Source organism: Dermacentor andersoni, chromosome 6 (assembly GCF_023375885.2).
Source record: "Dermacentor andersoni chromosome 6, qqDerAnde1_hic_scaffold, whole genome shotgun sequence".
In the NCBI taxonomy this organism is placed as follows: domain Eukaryota; kingdom Metazoa; phylum Arthropoda; class Arachnida; order Ixodida; family Ixodidae; genus Dermacentor; species Dermacentor andersoni.
The window spans coordinates 148,835,342-148,859,610 of NC_092819.1; the positions used below are offsets into that span (position 1 = coordinate 148,835,342).

A 24,269-nucleotide genomic window follows, 5' to 3' on the forward strand; every position below is an offset into this window, starting at 1 on the left:
ACGTCGCCATCAATGGTAGTGCTTCAGTAACCCAGGGAGCTGCCTACATTCCGTGGATCTTTCTCGGAAGACCCGGAGACACGGCTCGAGACATTCCAGGAGATTTCAACCTACAACAAGTGAAATCTTGAAAACAAGTTGCGTGGCGTCTATTTTTCATTAGAAGACTCCGCCAGGACTTATTTTGAACATCGAGAGTACTCGTTAGCGACATGGCACCTGTTCTGCGGCGAGTTCCTGAAGACTTTCACAAACGTAGTCAGAACACGAACTGCCGAACATCTACTACAAGCCCGAGTGCAGCTCCCTAACGAGAACGTCGTGGTATTCACGGAAGGGATGACTCGTCTTTTCCGTCACGCCAACCCGCAAATGTCTGAGGGGAAGAAGGCGCGTCTTCTCATGGGCGGTGTAAAAAAAAAACTCTTCGCCGGACTGACGCGCAACCCGCCCAAAATCCGCCCATAGTTTCTTTCCCAGACCACGACGATTGAGAAGACGTTATAATTGCGCACCAGGCAATTCAAATGCCGATGAATGCCAGAATCTACGGCACTTCAAGCCCTCTGCTCAGACCACTGGCGGGAGACAATACGAAGAGTTGTGCGCGAAGAACTAAGATGTTCCCTGCGACTCAGCCCCAGGCGGATTCAATTTTTGGCATCGTCCGCCAAGAGCTCTAGTAATCACTGCAATTTCCTGAACCGCTGCATCCTCAGCCCGAAGCAATGACCTGCGCTGCCGTCGCGCGCCTTCACGCTACCCCTCTGCGCCCGCACCGTGGCCCTGTAACACGACAGTTACATCACACACCGCCGCCGCCACCAGCACGCCCACCCGTCACCCAGCGCAGCATTCCAAGAAAGATCGACGTTTGGCATTCCCCCACCACCGTCCGCTGTGCTATCACTGCAGCGTAGCGGGCCTCGTCTACCGTCGGAGCCTATAGCGCTAAACGGGACTACAAGGGTTCGCCGTCTACGCTCCGCGACTGCAGCAAAGTGAATTAGCTTGCAACATCGTGAACTGCCTAACCACGACTCAGTGCAGCCCTCGACGACAGTCCCGTTCGCCTTCACCAGGCCGCTACCTGTCGCCGCAGCGCCGACCATACAGTGGCCCAGCCCGGCGTCGTTCTGCTAGCCCATAGATGGGAAACTAAAGGCAGCAACTTATGGAGGTGTGGTTGCCGTACGTCGAAATGCCGAATATCATCCGTTGTCGACGACGACGTTTCAAGATCTAGCTCGACGACGTAGCAACGACACGCTGCCATCCCGAGGAAGCATAAAAGCAAAGAATTCGCCGACAAAAGACGACCTGACGACGCGATGGTCGAGCCACAGGTAGACACGACATAGTCGTGATCCGACGCCAAGAAGAAACTGCAACGCAAGACATCCAACCGACCACGACGTGCTTATCGACGACCACGCAGTCACCGCCTTAGTGGACACAGGAGCCGACTACTCTGTCATGAGTGGACCCACTGGCGCCCAGTTGAAGAAAGCAAAGACTGCATTGGAACACCTTCAAATCTGGAATGCTGGAGGACACCTAATAACACCGACCGGAATCTCCACGACAAGAATTACCGTCCATGACCGAACCAACATGGAGAGATCATTGACTTGAAGTCAAAGTCGATAACACTGTCCGAAGATCAAGCGATACCGCCGAAGACTTCTCGCAGTCACCATCCCTTGAGTGTGCGCGAAGTCCAAGTGAGCATCCAACCAAGCTCCAGCATTGCCATTTCCGTCGCCTCTGAAACACCTGCAGAAGTAGACGGCGTCATCGAAGGCGATCAACGCCTACTGCTCGATCGTGAAACGTGTGTCGCAAGGGGGATAGCTCGACTGCAGGAAAGAAAAGCGAGCGTGAAGCTGACAAACATAAGGAGTTCAATGCACATCAACAAGGGCCGCACGATGGCATACATCGAGGAAATTCTGGAAACCAGCAATGCGTTTGCCCTCTCGGATTCTGCTGCATCAACCTCGACAACTATAGCTCCCGAATGAGCCTTCAGCTTAAATCCAAGCCTCCCTTAAGTGAGAGTCAGAGTCAGAAGTGGTTTTATTTAGGCATTAAATGAATTACAAAACATTTGTATACAGAAGGAGGTCCGATAGTCAGAGACTGAATCTGGACCTCCTATGGTAGTGAATGTAGAAAAATTAAAGTCGCAAACAGTAGTAGCGAGCACAAACAATAAAACCATCTATTGTACCATCTATTGGCGACCACATAAGCAGTAAGCAACAGCTTTAAAGTTTTCTCCGACGATACAAAGGCTGCTTTTCTACGTCAATGAGGATACGGCAAACACCGTTTGCAAAGCATCGCATGATAACCGAAGGAACCGCTCGACCTCTTCGCCAAAGAATTTACGGAGTGTCGACGCGAGAACGAGGAGCTACAAGGCAACAAGGCGACGAAACGCTGCGTGGCGACATCATGCAGCAGGGGAAAAGCCCGTGGGCGTCCTCTGTAGTCTTAGTGAAGAATAAGGATGGAACTATATGCTTCTGCATCGATTATTGCCGCTTGAACAACGTAATGAAGGACGTCTAAACCCTGCCACGGATTCACGACGCATTTGACGGACTCTGCAATGCTAAGTACTTTTCGAGGATGGATCTCAAGCCTGGCCATTGTTAAATTGAAGTCTACGAAAGGAATGAAGAAAAGACCGCGTTTATTATGCCAAACAGCCTCTTTGAGTTAAAGGCGATGTCATTCGGACTTTGCGCCACAAGCGTTCCAGAGCGTGACGCAGTCTTGGCAGGACCGAAGTGACAGACTTGTTTCGTATGCTTGGATGACTTTGTAGTTTTTGTCACAAATTTCGAAATGAACCTGAGGCGGCTTCAGACAGTACTAAAGACGATCAGGGACTCTATTCTGGACATTCCGCCATCTTCTTCTAGGCATGACGTAGGTGCGATGCGTACAAAATGGCGCGGATGGCTCCGTTTTGCCGTCGTAACCTGTCGCAAACTTGACGTTTTGTCTAAGAAACTGAAATGAAGGCACTAAACCTAATGTTCTTGATAAAGCGAATAGTTTTCCTCTTTAGTAAGAATAAAGCAGCTAGCTCAAAGCGCACGATTATTCCGCCGAGAACGCTTCTGGCTTCCGTCGTCTGCTGCGTACAGGGTGGTCCTTTATGAAAGGGAACACGCGAGCGCGTGGCCTGTGTTCTGCGGAGGCTGCTTAGAGCGCCAGCAACAGGCAGCAAGGGGAATCACGTCCGCTTGTAGCGCCATCTATTGGCGGCCAGATAAACAGACATGGCTGACAGGCTGCCGGACTGCCTCCCAGGCCAGAATGAGGCGCGACAGGCGGGACAGCTGTCGAGAAGAGAGCCTGCTCGCAAACCGCACTCGGTACGCTGATACACTGGAAACCTGGAAGGACCAACATATGCGCGGTAGTTAATAGGCCCTCCCAACATATTTTAATGTGTAAGCATTCTTTGGCGAATACCGCAGCAAGGTCTGTCCGCCACGCTAAAAAGTGCAACGCCTTGTATTTGCACAAAGATGCGTAATGTGCGAAGTTGCGACATTTCATGATTTTAATCGTGTGAATGTAGATAATTTGTGGTATTATAAGCGATGAGGAAGAATTTTTAAAAAATTGATTAGAGGGAACAACCACAGAGATACAAAAGGTCCATAGAAATGCACGGGTAGCCTACAGTAGGGGTGGGCCAGCATAAATTTGAGGTTGGGCCACCTTAAAATTGAGGGGTGATCCACAATAAAATGGAGGGTGGGCCAACATAAATTTTAGGGTGCGCGAATTTAAAATATTGGGGTGGGCGAACTTGAACTTTGGAGAAATTTAAAGGTGGGCCATTTTGAAATTTGGAGGTGGGCCAAACTAAATTAGGGGGTAGGCTTATGTACGCTCTGATAACTGCAGTGGAGTATTTGCGTATTTTTTTGCAGTACTGAGCTCTGGTTCCCCGCTCCCCTCATAGCGTGAATAAACCTGACGTCATTCGGAGCGGTTTAGGAGAGAACTCAGGTAAAATTTAGCTTAGGTAAATAAACGTGATTATTTCGTTAATTATTCAGGCTTAGTTATTTTTATAATCACGGTATTTGCTTAATAAATAATTAGCCTTGGTTACAGTTATAAAGGACGCGTTTCTATCTGTAAATAATTATAAATGTTTAATTCGGTCTAACAAATGTCAGGGTACTCTTAATTATCCTTGATTAGGCTCTGTTGATTTGACCTTAGTGGCTTTTGATTAGCCCAATAATACAACATCATCATCATCAGCAGCAGCAGCCTAGTTACGCCCACTGCAGGGCAAAGGCCTCTCCCATACTTCTCCAACTACCCCGGTCATGTACTAATTGTGGCCATGTTGTCCCTGCAAACGTCTTAATGTCATCCGCCCACCTAACTTTCTGCCGCCCCCTACTACGCTTCCCTTCCCTTGGAATCCAGTCCGTAACCCTTAATGACCATCGGTTAACTTCCCTCCTCATTACATGTCTGGCCCATGCCCATTTCTTTTTCTTGATTTCAACTAAGATGTCATTTACCCGCGTTTGTTCCCTCACCCAATCTGCTCTTTTTTTATCCCTTAACGTTACACCTATCATTCTTCTTTCCATGGCTCGTTGCGTCGTCCTCAATTTCAGCAGAACCCTTTTCGTAAGCCTCCAGGTTTCTGCCCCGTAGGTGAGTACTGGTAAGACACAGCTGTTATACACTTTCCTCTTGAGCGATAGTGGCAACCTGCTGTTCATGATTTGAGAATGCCTGCCAAACGCACCCCAGCCCATTCTTATTCTTCTGGTTATTTCAGTCTCATGATCCGGATCCGTGGTCACTACCTGCCCTAAGTAGATGTATTCCCTTACCACTTCCAGTGCCTCGCTACATATCGTAAACTGCTGTTCTCTTCCGAGACTGTTAAACATTACTTTAGTTTTCTGTAGATTAATTTTCAGACCCACCCTTCTGCTTTGCCTCTCCAGGTCAGTGAGCATGCATTGCAATTGGTCTCCTGAGTTACTAAGCAAGGCAATATCATCAGCGAATCGCAAGTTGCTCAGGTATTCTCCATCAACTTTTATCCCCAATTCTTCCCACTCCAGGTCTCTGAATACCTCCTGTAAACACGCTGTGAATAGCATTGGAGATATCGTATCTCCCTGTCTGACGCCTTTCTTTATTGGGATTTTGTTGCTTTCTTTGTGGAGGATTACGGTGGCTGTGGAACCGCTATAGATAGCTTCCAGTATCTTTACATTTGGCTCATCTACACCCTGATTCCGTAGTGCCTCCATGACTGCTGAGGTTTCGACTGAATCAAATGCTTTTTCGTAATCAATGAAGGCTATATATAAGGGTTGGTTATATTCCGCACATTTCTCTATCACCTGATTGATAGTGTGAATATGGTCTTTTGTTGAGTAGCCTTTACGGAATCCTGCCTGGTCCTTTGGTTGACAGAAGACTAAGGTATTCCTGATTCTATTTGCGATTACCTTAGTAAATACTTTGTAGGCAACGGACAGTAAGCTGATCGGTCTATAATTTTTCAAGTCTTTGGCGTCCCCTTTCTTATGGATTAGGATTATGTTAGCGTTCTTCCAAGATTCCGGTACGTTCGACGTCATGAGGCATTGTGTATATAGGGCGGCCAACCTTTCTAGGACAGTGTTCCCACCATCCTTCAACAAATCTGCTGTTACCTGATCCTCCCCAGCTGCCTTCCCCCTTTGCATAGCTCCCAAGGCGTTCTTTACCTCTTCCGGTGTTACTTGTGGGATTTCAATTTCCTCTAGACTATTCTCTCTCACCTTATCGTCGTGGGTGTTACTGGTACTGTATAAATCTCTATAAAACTCTTCAGTCACTTGAACTATGTCATCCATATTAGTAACGATATTGCCGGCTTTGTCTCTTAACGCACACATCTGATTCTTGCCTATTCCTAGTTTCTTCTTTACTGCTTTTAGGCTTCCTCCGTTCCTGAGAGCATGTTCAATTCTATCCATATTATAGTTCCTTATGTCCGCTGTCTTGCGCTTGTTGATTAACTTAGAAAGTTCTGCCAGTTCTATTCTAGCTGTAGGGTTAGAGGCTTTCATACATTGGCGTTTCTTGATCAGATCTTTCGTCTCCTGCGATAGCTTACTGGTTTCCTGTTTAACGGCGTTACCACCGACTTCTATTGCGCACTCCTTAATGATGCCCATAAGATTGTCGTTCATTGCTTCAACACTATGGTCCTCTTCCTGGGTTAAAGCCGAATACCTGTTCTGTAGCTTGATCCGGAATTCCTCTAGTTTCCCTCTTACCGCTAACTCATTGATTGGTTTCTTATGTATCAGTTTCTTCCGTTCCCTCCTCAAGTCAAGGCTAATTCGAGTTCTTATAACCCTATGGTCACTGCAGCGCACCTTGCCGAGCACGTCTACATCTTGTATGTAGCCAGGGTTCGCGCAGAGTATAAAGTCGATTTCATTTCTAGTCTCACCATTCGGGCTCCTCCACGTCCACTTTCGGCTAACCCGCTTGCGGAAGAAGGTATTCATTATCCGCATATTATTCTGTTCTGCAAACTCTACTAATAACTCTCCTCTGCTATTCCTAGAGCCTACGCCATATTCCCCCACTGACTTGTCTCCGGCCTGCTTCTTGCCTACCCTGGCATTGAAATCGCCCATCAGTATACAGTATTTTGTTTTGACTTTACCCATCGCCGATTCCACGTCTTCATAGAAGCTTTCGACTTCCTGGTCATCATGACTAGATGTAGGGGCGTAGACCTATACAACCTTCATTTTGTACCTCTTATTAAGTTTCACAACAAGACATGCCACCCCCTCGTTAATGCTATAGAATTACTGTATGTTACCAGCTATGTTCTTATTAATCAGGAATCCGACTCCTAGTTCTCGTCTCTCTGCTAAGCCCCGGTAGCACAGGACGTGCACGCTTTTTAGCACTGTATATGCTTCTTTTGTCCTCCTAACTTCACTGAGCCCTATTATATCCCATTTACTGCCCTCTAATTCCTCCAATAGCACTGCTATACTCGCCTCACTAGATAACGTTCTAGCGTTAAACGTTGCCAGGTTCATATTCCAATGGCGGCCTGTCCGGAGCCAGGGATTCTTAGCACCCCCTGCAGCGTCGCAGGTCTGACCGCCGCCGTGGTCAGTTGCTTCGCAGCTGCTGGGGACTGAGGGCCGGGGTTTGATTGTTGTGTTCATATAGGAGGTTGTGGCCAAGTACTGCACCAGGGTGGCCAATCCTGCTCTGGTGAGAGAGTGCGTTACCGGTTCTGGTCACCGGGATCAGGCCGCACTCCAGGCCTGTTTGTGCAATTTTCTCATCACACGGTTGTTGTTTTTTTCTGGTATTTTCCGGTGGAGAATTGTGCGGCCCGGGATTTGAATCACGGTCCTCTTGCACGGGAGGCGGATACTCTACCGTCCCCGCAGGAGTTAAATTTAAAAATAAATTGTGGGATTTTACGTGACAAAACCACTTTCTGATTATGAGGCAGGCCGTAGTGGAGGACTCCGGAAGTTTCGACCACCTGGGTTTCTTTAACGTGCACCTAAATCTAAGTACACGGGTGTTTTCGCATTTCGCCCCCATCGAAATGCGGTCGCCATGGCCGGGATCCGATCCCGCGACCTCGTGCTCAGCAGTCTAACACCATAGCCACTGAGTAACCACGGCGGGTCCCGCAGGAGTTGTACGCCTCATTTAATATACAGTGGTGCCCTATTTGATCAGTCAAGGTGGACCAATCTGAGCTCGGTTATACCGCACGGATGGCACTCGGCTAGAGAACCTGGTATTTATGACCTGCACATGTGAGGCCATACATAATTGAAGATATATATCTTTCTTTTTGTTTTATTTTAGGAGGGTTCCCGTACAGTGATAAAATAAAGGAAAAGACATTAAAAGAAAGAAAAAAAAGAAAGAAAAAGGGGCGAAAAAAAAACGAACATAACAGGTGATTCGAACTCGTGACCCTTCGATGTTGCCCGGAAAGATAGCTCAGTCGGTTGGTTCGTCAGGCCCCAGGCTACTTTCAAGCGCCACAGCTCCTGCTCCGTGGTTGGAAGGCATACTTTTTTGGAAAAATGGCTGCCCGAAGCGAAGAGCGAACTCGAGCGGCTTTAGAGACAAGGAAAACTGCCTTAAAATATTTAGACTAGAGGGAAAGCTTCGTTAACAAACTATAACACGGCAATCAGCACTCGAATACGACGAGAGAAATTATTGAGACGTGGAAAATTTCCTTGAAATAAATATGGTTTGCGAGACAAATGCTTGTAAGTATTGAACCTCTTAAAAGATGAGGGGAAATTTGCGCTCACCGAGAGGGCATCGTCTGTACGAGACCACCACCAGGCACCTTACTGAGACGTGGAGGGCTTTGCGGCCGGAACAAAGCCTCCCGTCCCCGCCGGCCAAGAGGGGGAAACGCGCTTTCCGATCGCTCAAGGTTGCGCGGACATAGTAAAACTCTAGCGTCTAGGAGAAGCTTAACCAGGTGCAATGGCGGCACGCATAGCGTGGGAAGCTAGCCGCCAGAATAACTGTCTCAAGGATTGCTGCTGACGAGGGCGAAATACCTTCGTGTAATTATAATAACCCTAATAGGACTACTTTCGAAAGAAAAAAAAAAGGAAACGGCCCAGAGGGCTATACTACGAGAGCTATGACTGATAGTTTTCTATATATATATATATATATTCATCTCATCTATGGGATCGCATGCGCGCGCTGTTGCTTTGTCTCTGCGTGTAGTAGTTAAGAGAGCCAGTTTAAGGGCGGAGAAGAAGGAAGGAAAGGAAAGGAAATTAACTTTAATTAGCTTCAGCATTCCTAATTACCCTATGTTTATCGCCGTTAACTGAGCTACCGCGCCGCGGTAGCTCAGTTGGAAGCTCCACTTTCTTGGTTATTTTTGTGTTACTGCCAGAACCAACTTTGGGAGTGTTAGCCAGCGCCACCACTCACAAACCTTGGCGGCGGATGTGAAACATCGCTTCTGCCGCAGGCGTCACGAGTACGTGATCTTTCTGTGTGAAGGCAACTGGTCAATAAACCCCCACATGCTACCTGAAGGCATCAATGTTGCCGGATTCGAGACCCTCGTTATGTACCAAATGACCTGAGTGTTATTTTTCCGCATAATTTAACATGGCATGCTCAAGTTAACCACATCTCTGGAAAAGCGCTTAGGAAACTTGGCTACCTTAAACGTACTTTAAAAAATGAAACAAAGGAATGCAAACTAATTGCTTACAAATCACTACTTCGGCCGATACTATAGAATACGCCTCAACTGTTTGGTGCCCTCATTGTGTGCGTGCTATTGACCACTTGGAATCAATTAAAAAAAGCAATCAGATTCATCTATAGTCGTTATGATCGCAGCTTGTCACCTTCATCACATGCCCACATGTTATCGTTACAGACGCTCAAACATAGACGCACACATGGACGTATCATCTTGCTGCATAAGATTATTCACACGCCATCCGGCATTCAGGCACCCTTCTCTTTTATATCTTCGAGTTCACGTTCAACCAGACGAAGCCATCCGCTAAACATCTTTCCTTTTAGGCCACATATTGACTCTTTTAAGTTTTCTTTCTTTCCGCTTACAACTTAAACCTCGAGCAGTTTGGATGGTTCGCTTCGCACATATTGACTTGCAGAGTTTGTTGAGCGATTGCCTAGTCATATCACTTGTTGATCTGTTCTTTTCTAGTGTCGTTTCTCTTGTATGTACTAAAATCTGTATCCACTCCTGCTGTGTCTCGAAATAGAGACAGCAGTATTAGTAAATAAGTAAATAAATAAATAAATAAATAAATAAATATGTATACTTTGGAACCACACCTGGCACAAGTTAACTGTTGTTCACATGTATAGGAGCTGTAGCCATACCTTTGGCACTTGAAGCATCTGCGGGGGTTATGAAGGTATGGGCTCACTCTTAGTTTTGTGTAACCAGTGCCTATCGCCTCGCGTGATTCGCTGGATGCAAATATTGGAATTATGTGCTTTCTTAATTTCTCTGTGTTGCCCCGTCTTAAATTTATTTTTTGAACATTGATAACTTGTTGACCTTTCCACCCTTCAAAAAGTTCCGTGTCTGCAAGGTTTAGCGGGTTGTAGTCAGAAACGACGCCAGGAATATTGTTCTTTGGTCGGTGCCGGGTTACTGTAACAGGAATGCTTCTGCAAGACGTTAGGGTGGGTAGTTTTTCATGTTTTCTACAATCTCGGCGTTCAAGCAGCAGATCGCCACGTGCAACGCACGAAACTTCTTTTAGTGCACCTTCGCATTGTGCACTGAACTAAATGACTATTGTTGCGGTTGATCTACAGATGGTTGGCGATGTTTTGTTACCGGAAGCACGAATGAACTAACCTTGCTATTAGCACTGTTCTATTAATAGCTTGATACGGCCGCTGCAGTCGCCATAGCAAGGGACACTCGAGTGCTTTCTCCTGCCGATCGATAAAATTGCGAATTTGGTTTCGCCACAACGACCGCACATCCGCGTTTCCAGCACCACCACGCCGAATTTACCCACCACTTCGTTTTTATTTTTTTCACAGGTAAGGCGCATGCAGCGCAAAAGTGTGTTGTACTAAAGCAAACATTTTCACGTTGCCCCGTCTATATCACGTTGCCCGAGCACGCTTTTCAGCACGTTCTCTGCTTGTTCCTGAGATTTCAGGCTGAGTTCCTAATCTGTTGCCCCCTCATGTATACCTTGCAGTAAACATCGGGTTGTCTGTCGCAGAGGAACACGACTACTTTATCGGACGTGAGAACGCCTTCTTTTAGGTTGGTAGATGTGCATTAAAGCACTCCGTCAAGGTCGGGGAGTTGATGTGAACTCCAATACTTGAAAGGAGTCTTTAAATCAAAAAGAAACGACAAACAGTGTTGACGCTCTGCCGTATAACGCCCTCCTCTTGCGCCGAGTCATGGTCTATCCCGGAAGCGCCGGGAGCAGCCGGTGAAAACTACGAATGGTTATTGTCCAGTGCGCATCGGCTTGTTTTCTTCGCGGGTGCTTTGTCATTTTCACACCTTTTCCTTTTGTTCCTGGGCTTCAGTGTCGTTTTCGTCAGGTACTGTGGTAAATTCGGAAGAATCGTGGTAACAGCGTTTTCTGATAGCAGTGGTTTCTCACGAGGAATGCGCAGCTCTTTGCCATCTATAAGGTGCACGAAGTCTCTAATTATGAATCGCGGTTCGAAGTGCAACTCACAGACCGCGCAAGATACAGCCGGTGTCTTATCTGCATGATTGAGGTTCCTCCCGCATTCCTTTCGCCGTTCTTCAACACGAAGAACGCTGAAAAAAGACGCCTTTGATGCATCTTTCAAGCGACTGTAGCTTGTTCTGCACCCGGGTGCAAAGTAGTAATTTCGACGGCGGCTTGCCATTCTCACTCACTCACAGTGCGCATTGAGTGAAGCGTCAAGCACAGAGCAAGCACAGAGGATACTGCTGAAAACGCCGGCGGGACTTTCAGTCGACGGCACGTCGATGTAACAGAACACACTCTACACGAAGCGAGGGGAAGTTTTCAGGAGAAACAGGCGACAGCGCCTCTGGCGGGCGCCAGAGCAGTCGACGCTCAGTGCTCCACGGCGACGCGGTGCAGGGATACGGCAGTGAGCACACTGCCCCAATTCTAGTACACTGTACCTCTACCGCGGGTGGGCCCGGCATTGCAATATCTTCGAGATCGGCCCACGTATGGGGCGTTCTTAATGCCTGCTTCACCTCCGCCGCGGGTGGGCCCGGTATTGCAATATCTTCGGGATCGGCCCACGTATGGAGTGTTCTTACCGCCTGCTTCCCCTCCTCCGCGGGTCGGCCCGATATTGCACTATCTTCAGGCCGACCCACAGCGGAGGTGAAACACTTTGTTTTTCGTTTGAGAGCTTTGACTGTCGTCAGCTTTCGCTGCCATTCCATCTTCGCAGAGTCCATGGAACGGTTGTCACTTTTTTTACTCATTTTGGATGGCGGTAGTTATCAGCATCTCCTGGGGTGTGGAGGCCGGTTTTCTCATCAATTCAGTGACCGCGCGATTAACTCAAGATTAATTCAGCTGTCATCATCTATTGCAGCAGGCAGGGCTTACTTTATTGTTTAAATTATAATATTTAATTTTATTTATAATGCCCAACACAATTTTTATTTCGCGATGTATTCAACGATCACGCGCATCTCTGTTGCTTCGCTAGTTCAACCTTCTTTATTTAGACTGATCCAGGGACTCCGAAAGGGGTTAGGTTCATAGTCAGCTGGTCTGTATGCTCGTGGAACGTGTTGTGGCCTGAGAAAACGACAGTTGCGTTTAAATTTTCCTTTTGCTTCATTTTTTTCTCGAGTGACGGCTCGCCGCGACGCTGGCAGATATTGGGAACCATATATCCGCGATATGGGTTAGATAAGGTGGAAAATAACATATTGCGAAACAGCGTCCATTATCAGACCCTGCTATAACGGTTGAACCCCCAAGCAAATATGACTGTCACCCGCTAGCTCGTCTGGTTTTCCCCTAATTGTACAGCACTTTTCCTGTAAAATTGGCAACTGGAAACATGTGTCGCAAGATGAGAAATTAGCGATCTACTAAGAGAGAAAGCCAAGGCAACAGCCAAACAGGGAGGAAAAGCGAAACTTGTTTGTGAAAATAATTATAGATTAACATCTTTTTATTTAAAAAAGAAGTAGAGAAAACGCCGCCGGAAGTGGAGAATAATTCCGTGTGTTTTGAATGACGCTAACCTTGCGCGGTGGGGTCAGTACGTCTAGAAAAGCAGCGTCCTGCGCTCTACGCGGTTGTATGGGACTGGTGACCACACATCGTTACGGAACTTCCCAAATAACAACACGAGTCGGTTTTGGCACTTGGTAGAGCAGTAAACGAGGGATGCAAAAGAACTGTGATTGTTCCGAAAATATACATTTCTCTATAATTATTGCAGAGCTAACTAAAAGAACGCTACTAGAAATCTTGATTTCGCACTTTCGCTTGTTAACTTGTTCTTGGCAAGGTTCTTCCTGCGCATATCTTTCATGCCGAGTCCATTTGATGTGGTTCTTTCTTTACCAAGTAAAGAAGAGATGTATCTCAATGGCGTATGTGTGAGACACACGTTATTTCAAATACATTTTGAGGGTTTACGCGTCCTCATGGCGAATGGTGGGGATTATTCACGTCTATTCTTGTAAAAGTACTCTCCCCTCCCCATGTGCATAGGAAAGTTACCTTGGGTTGCCCCCCCCGGCCTCCCCCCCCCCCCGAAAAAAAATCCTGCGTATGTGCCTGATTTCTACTATAACTAACCCTGGATTTTCCAATGAACCACACGTATTTAGAAGGCCAAGAAACATAACCTCGCGATTATCTTCAGTTCCCAACAGTCTTGGTCGGTGGACCCACCGATATTATTGGTTAGCTTAAACCAAGGATCCGTGACCTCAAAGAGCTGCGACTTAATGCTAACGCATATCTCTCGCATTTACCGCTTAATTGCCATTGAATTCTTTCTACTAGAGACACTCGGCCAGCTTCGCGGCTCATGAGGTGCTATACGTTTCATTTCAGCCATTGTTCTTCTGCAATATACGTACATCGTATTGAACACGCAGAACACTTTGCGGAACATCTTGTCCGGCAAAGGCTGGGTTGGCCGTGGCACAGGCAAGTCCAGAACCAGCTCGTTCACGTCAGAGTAGTTCGCTGACTGACAGTTCGGAGGTCGGCCGCTCTTGTCATCGTAGTATATGAGCGGCACCTTAAAGAGAAAGAAAGAATCGCTGTTATCAAACGCGGCTGAGTGAACCCAAACGCCGGACACACTCAACGAAAAACAACCTTCGCTTACGTGCATTTGACCAAATTACAGGCTTTGTATGATATGCATACTTATCAGTGACATGATAGCAGTTCGAATTCTACGTGCCTGAAAAATTGATGTACGCCATAATTTGTAACCGGCAAGTGCCAATCTCTTTTTTTAGAGGAAATATTGTTATTCACCAGAATGACTATTTGTAAAGCCGGAATTGTATACCCGGACGTATACAAGGTGGCTTGCATACGTTTCCAGTAATGACGATATATCCTGAATTCTAAGGGGAACATTCCACTCCTGTTGTTTCGGTGCATTGCAACATCATATCTAGTCTGCATTCAAGAATGTGTTTTTTCATGCAGGTGATCTTTGACTGGACCAAATGGGTATGTCGTCAGCGTAATGGTTATTATCTAGGCCCGGGCCGGGATAGGAAAAAAATATTTTTATCCAAATTTATTCAAAATTGGCCATGAGCCCTACGTGGATGATCCCATTGATTCGGGCAACGCCAATATGCGCGTGGAGGCAGCCAATATAGGATGGGCCCGAGCCTTGTTGGTCTGTCACCTAGGGCTAATGGTCCATTTGGAATAATAAACAGGCTAGAGTAGTTTTACGTTATCTAGGCCCAGGTACTTCATTCAGTAATGTGCGCTGCTTCATCGTCGCAGTGATAAATAAAGTCGGTGAGAGAATTGAAGCCTTAGGTGTTCCGCTTTTTATTGGATGGCTGCGTGACATATTGATTAAGCTTGTATAGCACTGAGTATGAGTTATAGACTGCATTGTCTGACAGGTCAAGCAGAACGTTGTAGGAACGGAAGCCAGCAGAGGTCGGTGTGGTCACGGATGCGCGTACGATAAGGGACAAAACTTCCCCACTTCCCCAACGAGAGCAAGCACCCTCATTTACTAATGGGTTATGCGCACTCCTCAGGTGCAAGAAGACGGCTACCTTACGAAATCACTCGTCCGCATCCGTTTTAGCGCTGGGACAAAACCACACCATTACTATGGTCACTGGCCCAGGGAACACATCGGTCGTAGCGGACACGTCAAAATGATCCAGAAAGAGCGGTGAAGTAGTTGCGTTGAACGCTCAGGGAACGCAGTAGCTTATTAAAGACCCTAGCAAACCGGCGTCTTTCTCGAGGCGGGCACTGCCGGAAAATTAGGCCCCAAAGCTTCCAATGTCGTTAGCACCGATCAGCGTGGGGAAATACTTGCCCAGCGCAATCTTTCCAATCTCAGGATGTGACGCCACAAAAATCGACGAGACAACTGCGCTCCAGCAGACCGAAGTGACATTAAGAATATTTGAACTGGATCCTTAACCGGCGATGAACAAGAAAATGTGGAAAGACGCTCGAGGTTCGTAGCTAAAGTCGGTGAGAAGACCAGACATCATTCAGGTAGCAAAGGTATATAGCCAATTTGAACCGATGAAGCAGAGCATCCTGCGTTCAAGGGTAGTCGGAGCAGTGCGTAAACCAAAGAACATCACTGGGACTTGACAGAGGCTGTCAGGACTAACAATAACACTATTTTCACAGTAGATGTTGTCCACTGCAATCTGTCAAAGCCCGGAGCTAATATCTACTAAAGGTAAATATTTTGCACCGTCCAGGCATTAAGAGCAGCATCTATGCACGGCAGTGGGCAGACGTGCTTGCGATATTGTTAAAATGGCGATATCGACAAAGAAGCACCAGGGGTTCTTCAACGAGTACGAAACAGGTATTACGAAGGCTACGAAGCAGTTCATTCACGTCCCGGGCAAGGACCTTCAACTTTCTTCTGTATGAAATGGAGCTTAATAGGCAAGGAGTGGTAGGGCCGACTTTCTATCGAGCTGGTATCGCGTGTATGCTTGCGATGATTTCGAACAGCAGGTTTAATAAGGGACCAGACATTGAGATCAAAATTGTTTGGTGCGGGTGGGAAGGTAGCCTAGAGCCTGCGTATGTTGGTCTCGAAGATCCGAAGTGATAATTTGCATCAAAGTATCTGCACCTGCAGTTGTAAGACATAAATAAAGATTGATAGAGCTCGGAGTCTTACTAGTTAAGGCGAAAATGTAGTAGTTGCTGGCGTGCGTACATTCAACGGGACAGTGCTTGACGGCATGATCAGAAATATGCCCATGAGGGCAGGTGATGTTTTCCTTCATGCTAATGACGTGTGTGGGAAAGCAACGTTGTGCGAGGAAAGAAAGGTAGTGTTAGGTGACATGATGTAACGGCAATCCACGAGCGGTTGACAGAGTGAAATTTCACTGTGTGTCATGGTGAGGCCACGTCGACGAACGTGATCGGTTGAACGCAGCCAACTCGGCGTGGTATCTGGGGTCAACAGCACACGGTAGGGCGAATTGGACAACACCAGCGAAGCAGTCGCTAAGGGTCGAACGCACCGACAAAAAATCAAGTTCCCAATACAAGTTTTCGAGGACAGTCCTCCTGGCCATAAAGCAAAACATAAGTATGGCGTCCGGTAACGCTAATATGAGGTGTACACATTCAGTACCAGCTACAGTTCTATCGTCGATGCGCATGACAGCGAGTGGAGCAGGAGTTAGAAACTCACTCATATGAGCCCTAAGGCTAAAGTATTTATTTTCCAAGATTGTTTTCAATTAGGGTGGATAGGAGGGCTAGTTGGTAATGCATTAAGCAATGTTTTCCAGGCTAGACTGGAATTCATGACTGATAAATGGGCTTCTTTGTATACCATCCACCTTCGCCCTGATCAAGTTATCATGATGAGTCAGGGCATGCAGAAAAAGAGACTTTGATCTGGTTGTAATCGCGGCATCACCCCTAGAAGCTGCAACCGCTGGTTACCTGAAGTAGATCGCCTCGGTTCACACACGACGGCGAGCTACGAGACGGGGACGAATGGAAAACGCATAGGTGTGGCGAACGTGAGAGATTGGCTCTTGTGGGTGGAGAAGTTAGATCAGAGATTTCTTTCTTTTTCAATTTGCACCGGCGCGACATTCAGCGCAGGAAGGACGAGGGATATCGTTTAAAAGGTCGGTCTAGGTTGTGAATTCCAAAAATTGTGGCTATGACGGGAGATATGACCCGATTGTTCCACAGCAGAATGAGGGATTCTGTCGTCTGGAGTGCGTCGTTTCAACCGATTTGATACCGCGGTCGATCACTGGCATCGGGCTTGAGCGGGTGCGCCGAGTGAGATATAGCATGGCTCGTTGACCGTAAAATACGAGGGAAGGTCCGACGCTCACCATTGTTTAACGGTCAATGATCTAAATGAGAAAAACGGTGACATGGCAGGGATCTAGGTTGTGGATGCAAGGAGGAACTAGAGAGGCAGCTTACATCTCCCAAAGAACGATGCGCGCACTACTGTCCGAAGTAGTGAAGCGGCCTGGAGACTGGGAACCTAGCGAATTAGAGGTTGCAGCCCAGTAAGTAGAAATGGGCTTGAAGCAGGCGACAATCATAAATGAATTCCTGTACTGAATATATGTCCGTAAACACAAGCGTAGTAAGCGCATTTTCAACGATTCCCTTTAACATACGGGTGAGCTTTTCAGCTTCAGGCACCTTTTTGTCAACTTTGCGGCAAATAGAAAGGACGTCATGAATGTAAGTCAGGTAAGACTCAGTCCAATACTGAACTCGGGAGGCAAGTTCTTTTTGCTTTTTCAGGTCAAAATGAAACCATGGCTCAATATGCACGCTACGAAAAGTCGGTGCAGGGTTGTGTTTATTAGCGTGTGAACGCGTGACGCGACAACTTGTCTCACTCAAAAAATGTAAAGCCAGTACGTCATTTTGTGCTTTTGGCTTGCACTGAACAGAACAGACAAGCGCGGTCGCCCTAAAATTGCAGGTGACGTGTCATTTACTTAATACCTAAACTATGCTGTAAAATACAATTGTATCCTAACATTTTAAAAACTTTGTGCTTCCACCTGTAAGCCTCGAGTTACTTAGAAAAGCCACGAGTCGTTCAGAAAAAGAGAAACACGAAATTTCTGAGCATAGCTGGCATGCCTTTTTCGCTGTCATCTGACTAGTAAACTATTTCAGTAGTATGAACTCCTTTTGTGAGGTTAAGTTTCAATGGGACATCAGATCCAATGTTTAATAAACAACAACCTAGTCAAAATATTATGCCAATTACGGTGCAGAAGTATGTTAACATATTTCTCTATATAACGCCTCTGCTAACTTTTCCGAAGAAAACAGCAAATGGTAAACAAGATATCCTGCCCGAACCAAAACCTTTCTCATCATGCCAAGGATGCATCGGAGCAAATTACTCTGTTCGGGCCGCTGGCGGCAGTCGGGTGTCTCCTGGGCGTAGAAATTTTGTGGCCTCTGTGGGTCGTAAACTTGTGAGACCTGGAAGCCGCGCGGTATGACAGCAGGGTCAGCCCGAACGGAATAATGAGCACAATGCCGGCCACCGAGCAGAGAACCCAGATGCGGAACCAGCCCACGCTGTTGTCCTCGGGTAGCACAAAAGGGATCGCCGCGTCCTGGACGTCGTGGTGAACAAGACACGAGGGAAGCGAATTTTATTTGCCACGAATGTTGAGAAATATGCCCCTCAGCTTCGCCGATGCCTTCGCCTTCGGTGTGCCCTGATGTTGGCCATACTGTAGTCTAGAACGAATGTGCGTTTCGTTTAAGCTCGCCGATTGTATCCCCGCCTGCCATCACCCATCACCGGCAAATAAGAACGCGAACAAACATTACGAAATAATAAGTACAGGTTTTATTATTGCAATGAATTATGGCGCATCATGTACAAAAAATGTTGAATTCAGCGTTTGACATCGTGTGTGAGGACTATAACCCAAGCACACTACTAATAATATTACAGTGCATAGATCTAAGCCAGCTCTGTACTACACAACCCACATCAACCTTCCTATCCTAACCTCGAATAGCAATTTCAGCAGCTTAAATTAGCTCTATAGCGCAGTCTTGCTCATCGCAGACGTTTCCAATGACCATAATTTCCTTATCCTTCTCACAGTGCGTAGTAGATAGGTTGTTTCCAAGTTTTGATGTCACCCTCTATTTTTTAGTCCCGTCATTTAATACTGACAAAATACAGCGGTTACATGTAATTTTCTTTTGTTTCTTTTTTATTTTTTTGTAGGTGCAACACCGGTACACTGGAATTGCTGGTGCAGATGTGACCGGCAAGTGTTATGCAGCCCAATATAAAAGGGGGTTCTTAGCAAAGAAAACAAATAAAACAAACATAAGCTCATCGTATTTTAGGCACACTGGCAGTGTAATGTTTGTAATGTTTGTGACATTTAGTGAAGCGCTTGGTAAATCAAATGACATAATATCATAGCAAGATACAGTAAACGTAGGGTTGTTTCTAATTTTGACATTTTAGACTTGAGAACAAGTATTAGAGAAATCGTGGTTATAAGCTTTTAGTCGAAAGCGAAGTTGTTAATACTTCTGAAAATAGAGATAACATTGAAAAGAAGCTAGCTCGTGAAACTTCCACTGCAATACAAGCAACGCTATTTGTGCGCTGCTCAACTGAGCCCTCTTGCCAATTGCAAAAGCTCCCAGGTTTGTACACGTTATAGGAGTAGAAACGGCCCTTAGAACACGTGAAAGAGCTCTCTCCCTTGCGTGTCGCGCAGGCGCCAACACACTAACAAAGGCCGCGAATTTGCATGCCATATAATAATTCAGCTAACGTTGATCAAACAGTGCAATGTAATACCCCGATAAGAAACAGAAGCATTACGTATCACCAGGCCCGTCGAAAACAATAAGTTTATCAAGCAGCTAGCCTTGAAAAGAATCGTTATGTACGCACATCTTCGTCGGAAGCCAGACTGTCGGCTTGTGCCGCTGCAGCTTGAGCTGGCTTGGCCGGCGGTGCGCTGGCGGCGTCGGTCTCCTGTGAAGCACGTGCAAACGACTTTTGACTCTGACTCCACTGGCGGCCTTGGACTGTGACATTTAGTGAAGCGCATGGTAAATCAAATGACATAATATCATAGCATTCGAAAAATACTTTACTAGAAAGAAAAAATGAAACTAAATTGAGGAAAAGGTAAAGAGGCATGGAAATCTTAAATATCCCTTATAGAGATCAGACAGGTGGACACCGAGAGCCTATATCCTACCTATAAGACGGTGACAGGTGGCATGGTGTGTTTACTAAAATTACGCAACACATCTCTCATTCTCGCTCTAAACGAGAAAAATTGGGGTTAACTGAGGGGCCCGATTTTTATTAACCTTAGAAGCCGACAAACATTGACTCCAAGGACAACATAAGGGAAATGGGTTGTACTTAATGAATGCGTTAAAGAAATGATTAATTAATGGCAATGAAAGTGGATGAAAAAACAACTTGCTGCAGGTGTGGAACGATTCCGTGTCTTCGCATTACGCGTGCGATGCTCTACCAATCGAGCTACTGCGGCGCCGTTTCCCCATCAACTTTCTTGGTTATTTATGTTTACTGCTACAGCCCTGGGAGTGTTAGCCAACGCCACCCCTCAGAAATGTTGGCAGCGGAGGTGGAACATCCTTTCTGCCGCAGGCGTCACGAGTACGTTATCTTTTTGGGTGAAGGCAAGGTCAATAAGCCTACACGTGCTACCTGAAAGCATCAATGTTGCCGGATTCGGGACCCTCGTATGTAATAAACGAGAAGAAATGGGGTTAACAGAGGGGCCCAATATTTATTATTCATATCTGCCTGCGGCAGAAAGGATGTTCCATAGGAAAAGAGTAACATGGGAATGGCGCTGGCTAACACTCCAAGGGCTGTAGTAGGAAATATAAATATCCAGGAAGTGTGAATGGGGAAATGGCGCCGCGGTATCTGAATTGGTAGAGCATCGCATGCGTAATGCGACGACGTGGCATTGTTCCCCACCTGCAGCAAGTTATTTTTCCATCCACATTCATTTCCAATAATTTATCATTTCATTAATGCACTTATTGAGTCATTTCCCCTATGTTGTCCTTGGTGTAAATGTTTGTTGGCTCCTTATGACATTCTCGCTCTACGTAATGTATTCTTCCTGCCTTCTGTCCTCGCGCATATCACAGGCGTGCAATTTTTTTGGTTGCCTGTATGCTATCCTCAAAGCTTCCTGGATATGCACATTTGTCTCGGCTATTTGGGGACACGAAGGCCTCAAGTACATTCGTTAAGTAAGATATCTCGCATGTAGCAACAACAAGCGTCATAGAAGGCGTGAAACTGTATCTTATAACACTTCGTGCACGAGCAAATAACGTTAAAACCAGTTAGTAAGCCCATCCATTGGTAAGTCAGGAAATACTTCAGTCATTTCTCTTGCCCTCTAGTTGCAGTACTGGCCGGCTCTTCGGAATAAATGCGCACAAGTCCATCTTCTAGTCGTTGCAACGAATAATGATTTAAGGTACAGCTACGCTTCGTTCTTGTGCAAGACGGACAGAACAACGCTCAGAAAAGTGCGCTAAGCAAGTTTACCTGTGGTATTTTAGATTGCCTTATAACAAAGTGAACATAAGCATTAGCGATGACAGTTCTTCGACTTCTTCGTAAAACGTCAATATGTCTGAATGCATATGCTGTGCCGTAGTGTAACAAAATGTCCTTTCTAATGCCAAACAATGTTTGACTAGGCGCATTGGATCAATTTTTGCTCCGTTGCGTTCGTCCATCTGTTTCCTCTCCCAAAAAGCTCGTACCGGCACTTAAGGTTGAATAGGCGAATTTCTGTGAATGCACAAAATTCTCTACGCACACTACCACCTACTTGTGAGCCGACGAACCTCTGACGCGATATTTTGTCAGCAAGCGTGGGAGCGACGGTTAATACATATATTTGCTTAAACTTCGTCCTTCTGGCTTCAAACGGCTTCGTGATTTTGCAGACTCATGATTTTAACAAAGTATTGCTTTATAAGGAAATATATAAACGTCATTAAAATTATCCGACGGCTGGATTGGAACACACAACGTCCGATATTGATAGTACACTTTTGATACTATTGATACTGTAGAATTTCGATATGGCTATACCATTACCCCACGGGCGCATGTATCGACAAGCGGCATAGGGCGCCCTTATGAATTTCTCGCGCTCATGCGAAGGCGTTCAGATGCTTGGTGGCTTCCGATTTCGCCTAACGGAGGGGCAGCTAGAACACAGTCGAGAGCTTGCGAGGACAAGGAATGTGCGGATAACGCAAGCAACCAGAGAATTGCGCCAGCATCAACGGGGAGAAGGTTCTGAAGAGGACGCGTTGGATCGAAGGCGAGCGTCCCGGCGCTCAGAATTATGCGAGTAAAAAGCCCTGCAGCAACGCTTCTTTCATTTACCAAACATAAGATCCGTAGTCAAAATGAGTTTACTGGAGAGATCGTCATCTTGTGCGAGGTATTCTTTGCAGTTGTTGTCTCTTAAAACACGGCACTCTTGGTTTCAACGGTACAGCACACGCATCATAAGTAATGACTACAAAACATGCTGCACACTATATGACCATTCTTCACTGGGCAATTTATGCACTAAGTTTTTTGTGGAATATCTCGTGCTACGAAATATGGAAACAGCACCCAAAGGTCAGATTTCCTAACGAGGAAAAACTAATATAGCGCTTCTTATGATATTTTGCACCACTCGTAACAAAAGTATAATGCCAGTTCCATAGGCAGCCTTTTTAGGAAGCAGTACAAAGAAAATCAATGAAACTATACCAGGTGGAAGCGCTAAAATAACCATAATGTTTAGCGCCGTCTTAGTGGCGTTTCTCTGTAATATATGGTTTCTTCTTCAATATAGTTCGCGGCAAATGAAACTGGGAATGACTTATGACAAGCGAAAGGAATACTCTTGCCTCAGTCAAAAACTTAAATATAGTTGAATAGGTCAAAGTTGCAATACTTAATTATCCTTTCGGTAGATCGAGGAGATCTCGACAGCCAAATGGCGGGCTGATGCGCGGATAATAGGAGTTTTGATGAACGTGTTTGCACACATCGGTGTTTGGACGAAATGTTAAGGCACTATGGGGTTGTCGTTAGAGAGCGTTCTCGCCGTCCTACGAAGGCGGTTAAAAACATAATTTAGGCTGTATTTCAAGAATAACTGGATAAAAAGTTATGTTCCTGCATCAGTATCGTACCTGCAGCCTACTTATTCTAGCGATAGCGTTTATTGCTCTTTTCAGTGACTTTTGCAGCGCTGCCACAGCGCTCTGAAACGACCACCCGGATATTCCAGTATTTATAGAACTCATCCAGCCAAAGAGATTTTTCCATGAATCTAAACTACTGGGACACTCAAAATATTCACGTGGTCGGGATGTCCTTGGACAGTAACTGCGGCATCGCAGCCTTTGTATTGGACGTTTCCAAATGCACATTTTTTTTTCATTTTTTTTATCCTATTTCTAAAAGAAACATGGCGAAATATAAGTGGATTGCCGAGATGTTATTGATTGTTTTAGGGAACATCGAATACATTTTGGCAACAGGAATAAAGCGAGCCCTATAGAAGTTTCACTGTATATGAACTTTGCTTTGCTTAATATCAGGTTATGAAAGCAACTGAGACGCTTTCGTTCAGCGCGCCACAATATCTGCACCACTTGCCGTAATGCTTTCTGAAACTGTAACCACGTTTCCACGTGAAAATAAACCCACTTTCTCCTCTTCCATTTTTGGATTGCCTCGGCATACACGTTCACCCCAACAAAACAGTCAACATTGTTACAGCACGCTGATGTTCGCGGTCAAAGATCGGTCGAATACGTACTACAAGTGTCATTATTCGGCTCAAGCCTTCCATATCCCTCCATCTTTTTGAATTGATATGACAATTGTACATTTTCTTGTCAGAAGTTGTGCAGGGGAGCGTTCTTTCAAGAAGCATTAGCTCGCGATATCCTGAAGAAAGCGTAGTGACAAAATCCCTTCCATAGCCTGTAATCATTGATACGCGGTTTCAGACGGGCCTCAAAAACGTACCAAATAACTAGGCTACATGACGAAAACAGCGCTGAATCGCATGCGGACAAAGTGAATATTTTGCTATATGCCAGGGACAAAAATATTTCAAATGTGATTAGCGTTCCCATGATACTTCACGCTCTTTCCGTTGTCTATGTACGTTTCTATCTAGGTCGATAACCGTTTTCCCACCAGCTTGTGTCATTGGGTATAGTTTATGCCTAATGGATAGATCATCAGGCTGCTATGCTGATTGAAACGTTCTCGAACCAACCATTGGAAGGACTTAGGTCACTGGATACGTGCAGCTCTCGAGTGAGCCTCTCTGACGATAACGTGAGTCACTTGGTATGTGTCACTAGGTGCATGCCTCATTTAAATGA

At 46.0% G+C, this 24,269-nt stretch overlaps 1 protein-coding gene across 1 annotated transcript in view; it reads right to left on the minus strand.

The window, feature by feature from the left end:
• LOC129382770 (uncharacterized) overlaps positions 1-24,269 on the minus strand; it is a 55,805-nt gene that overhangs the window by 24,491 nt on the left and 7,045 nt on the right. The window contains exons 2-4 of the mRNA XM_055066951.1: positions 19,741-19,824; positions 18,206-18,424; positions 13,685-13,848 (exon numbers count right to left, since the gene is read on the minus strand). Of these exons, the coding sequence (XP_054922926.1) occupies positions 13,685-13,848; positions 18,206-18,424; positions 19,741-19,824 (467 nt within the window). The remainder of the gene's footprint in view (positions 1-13,684; positions 13,849-18,205; positions 18,425-19,740; positions 19,825-24,269) is intronic.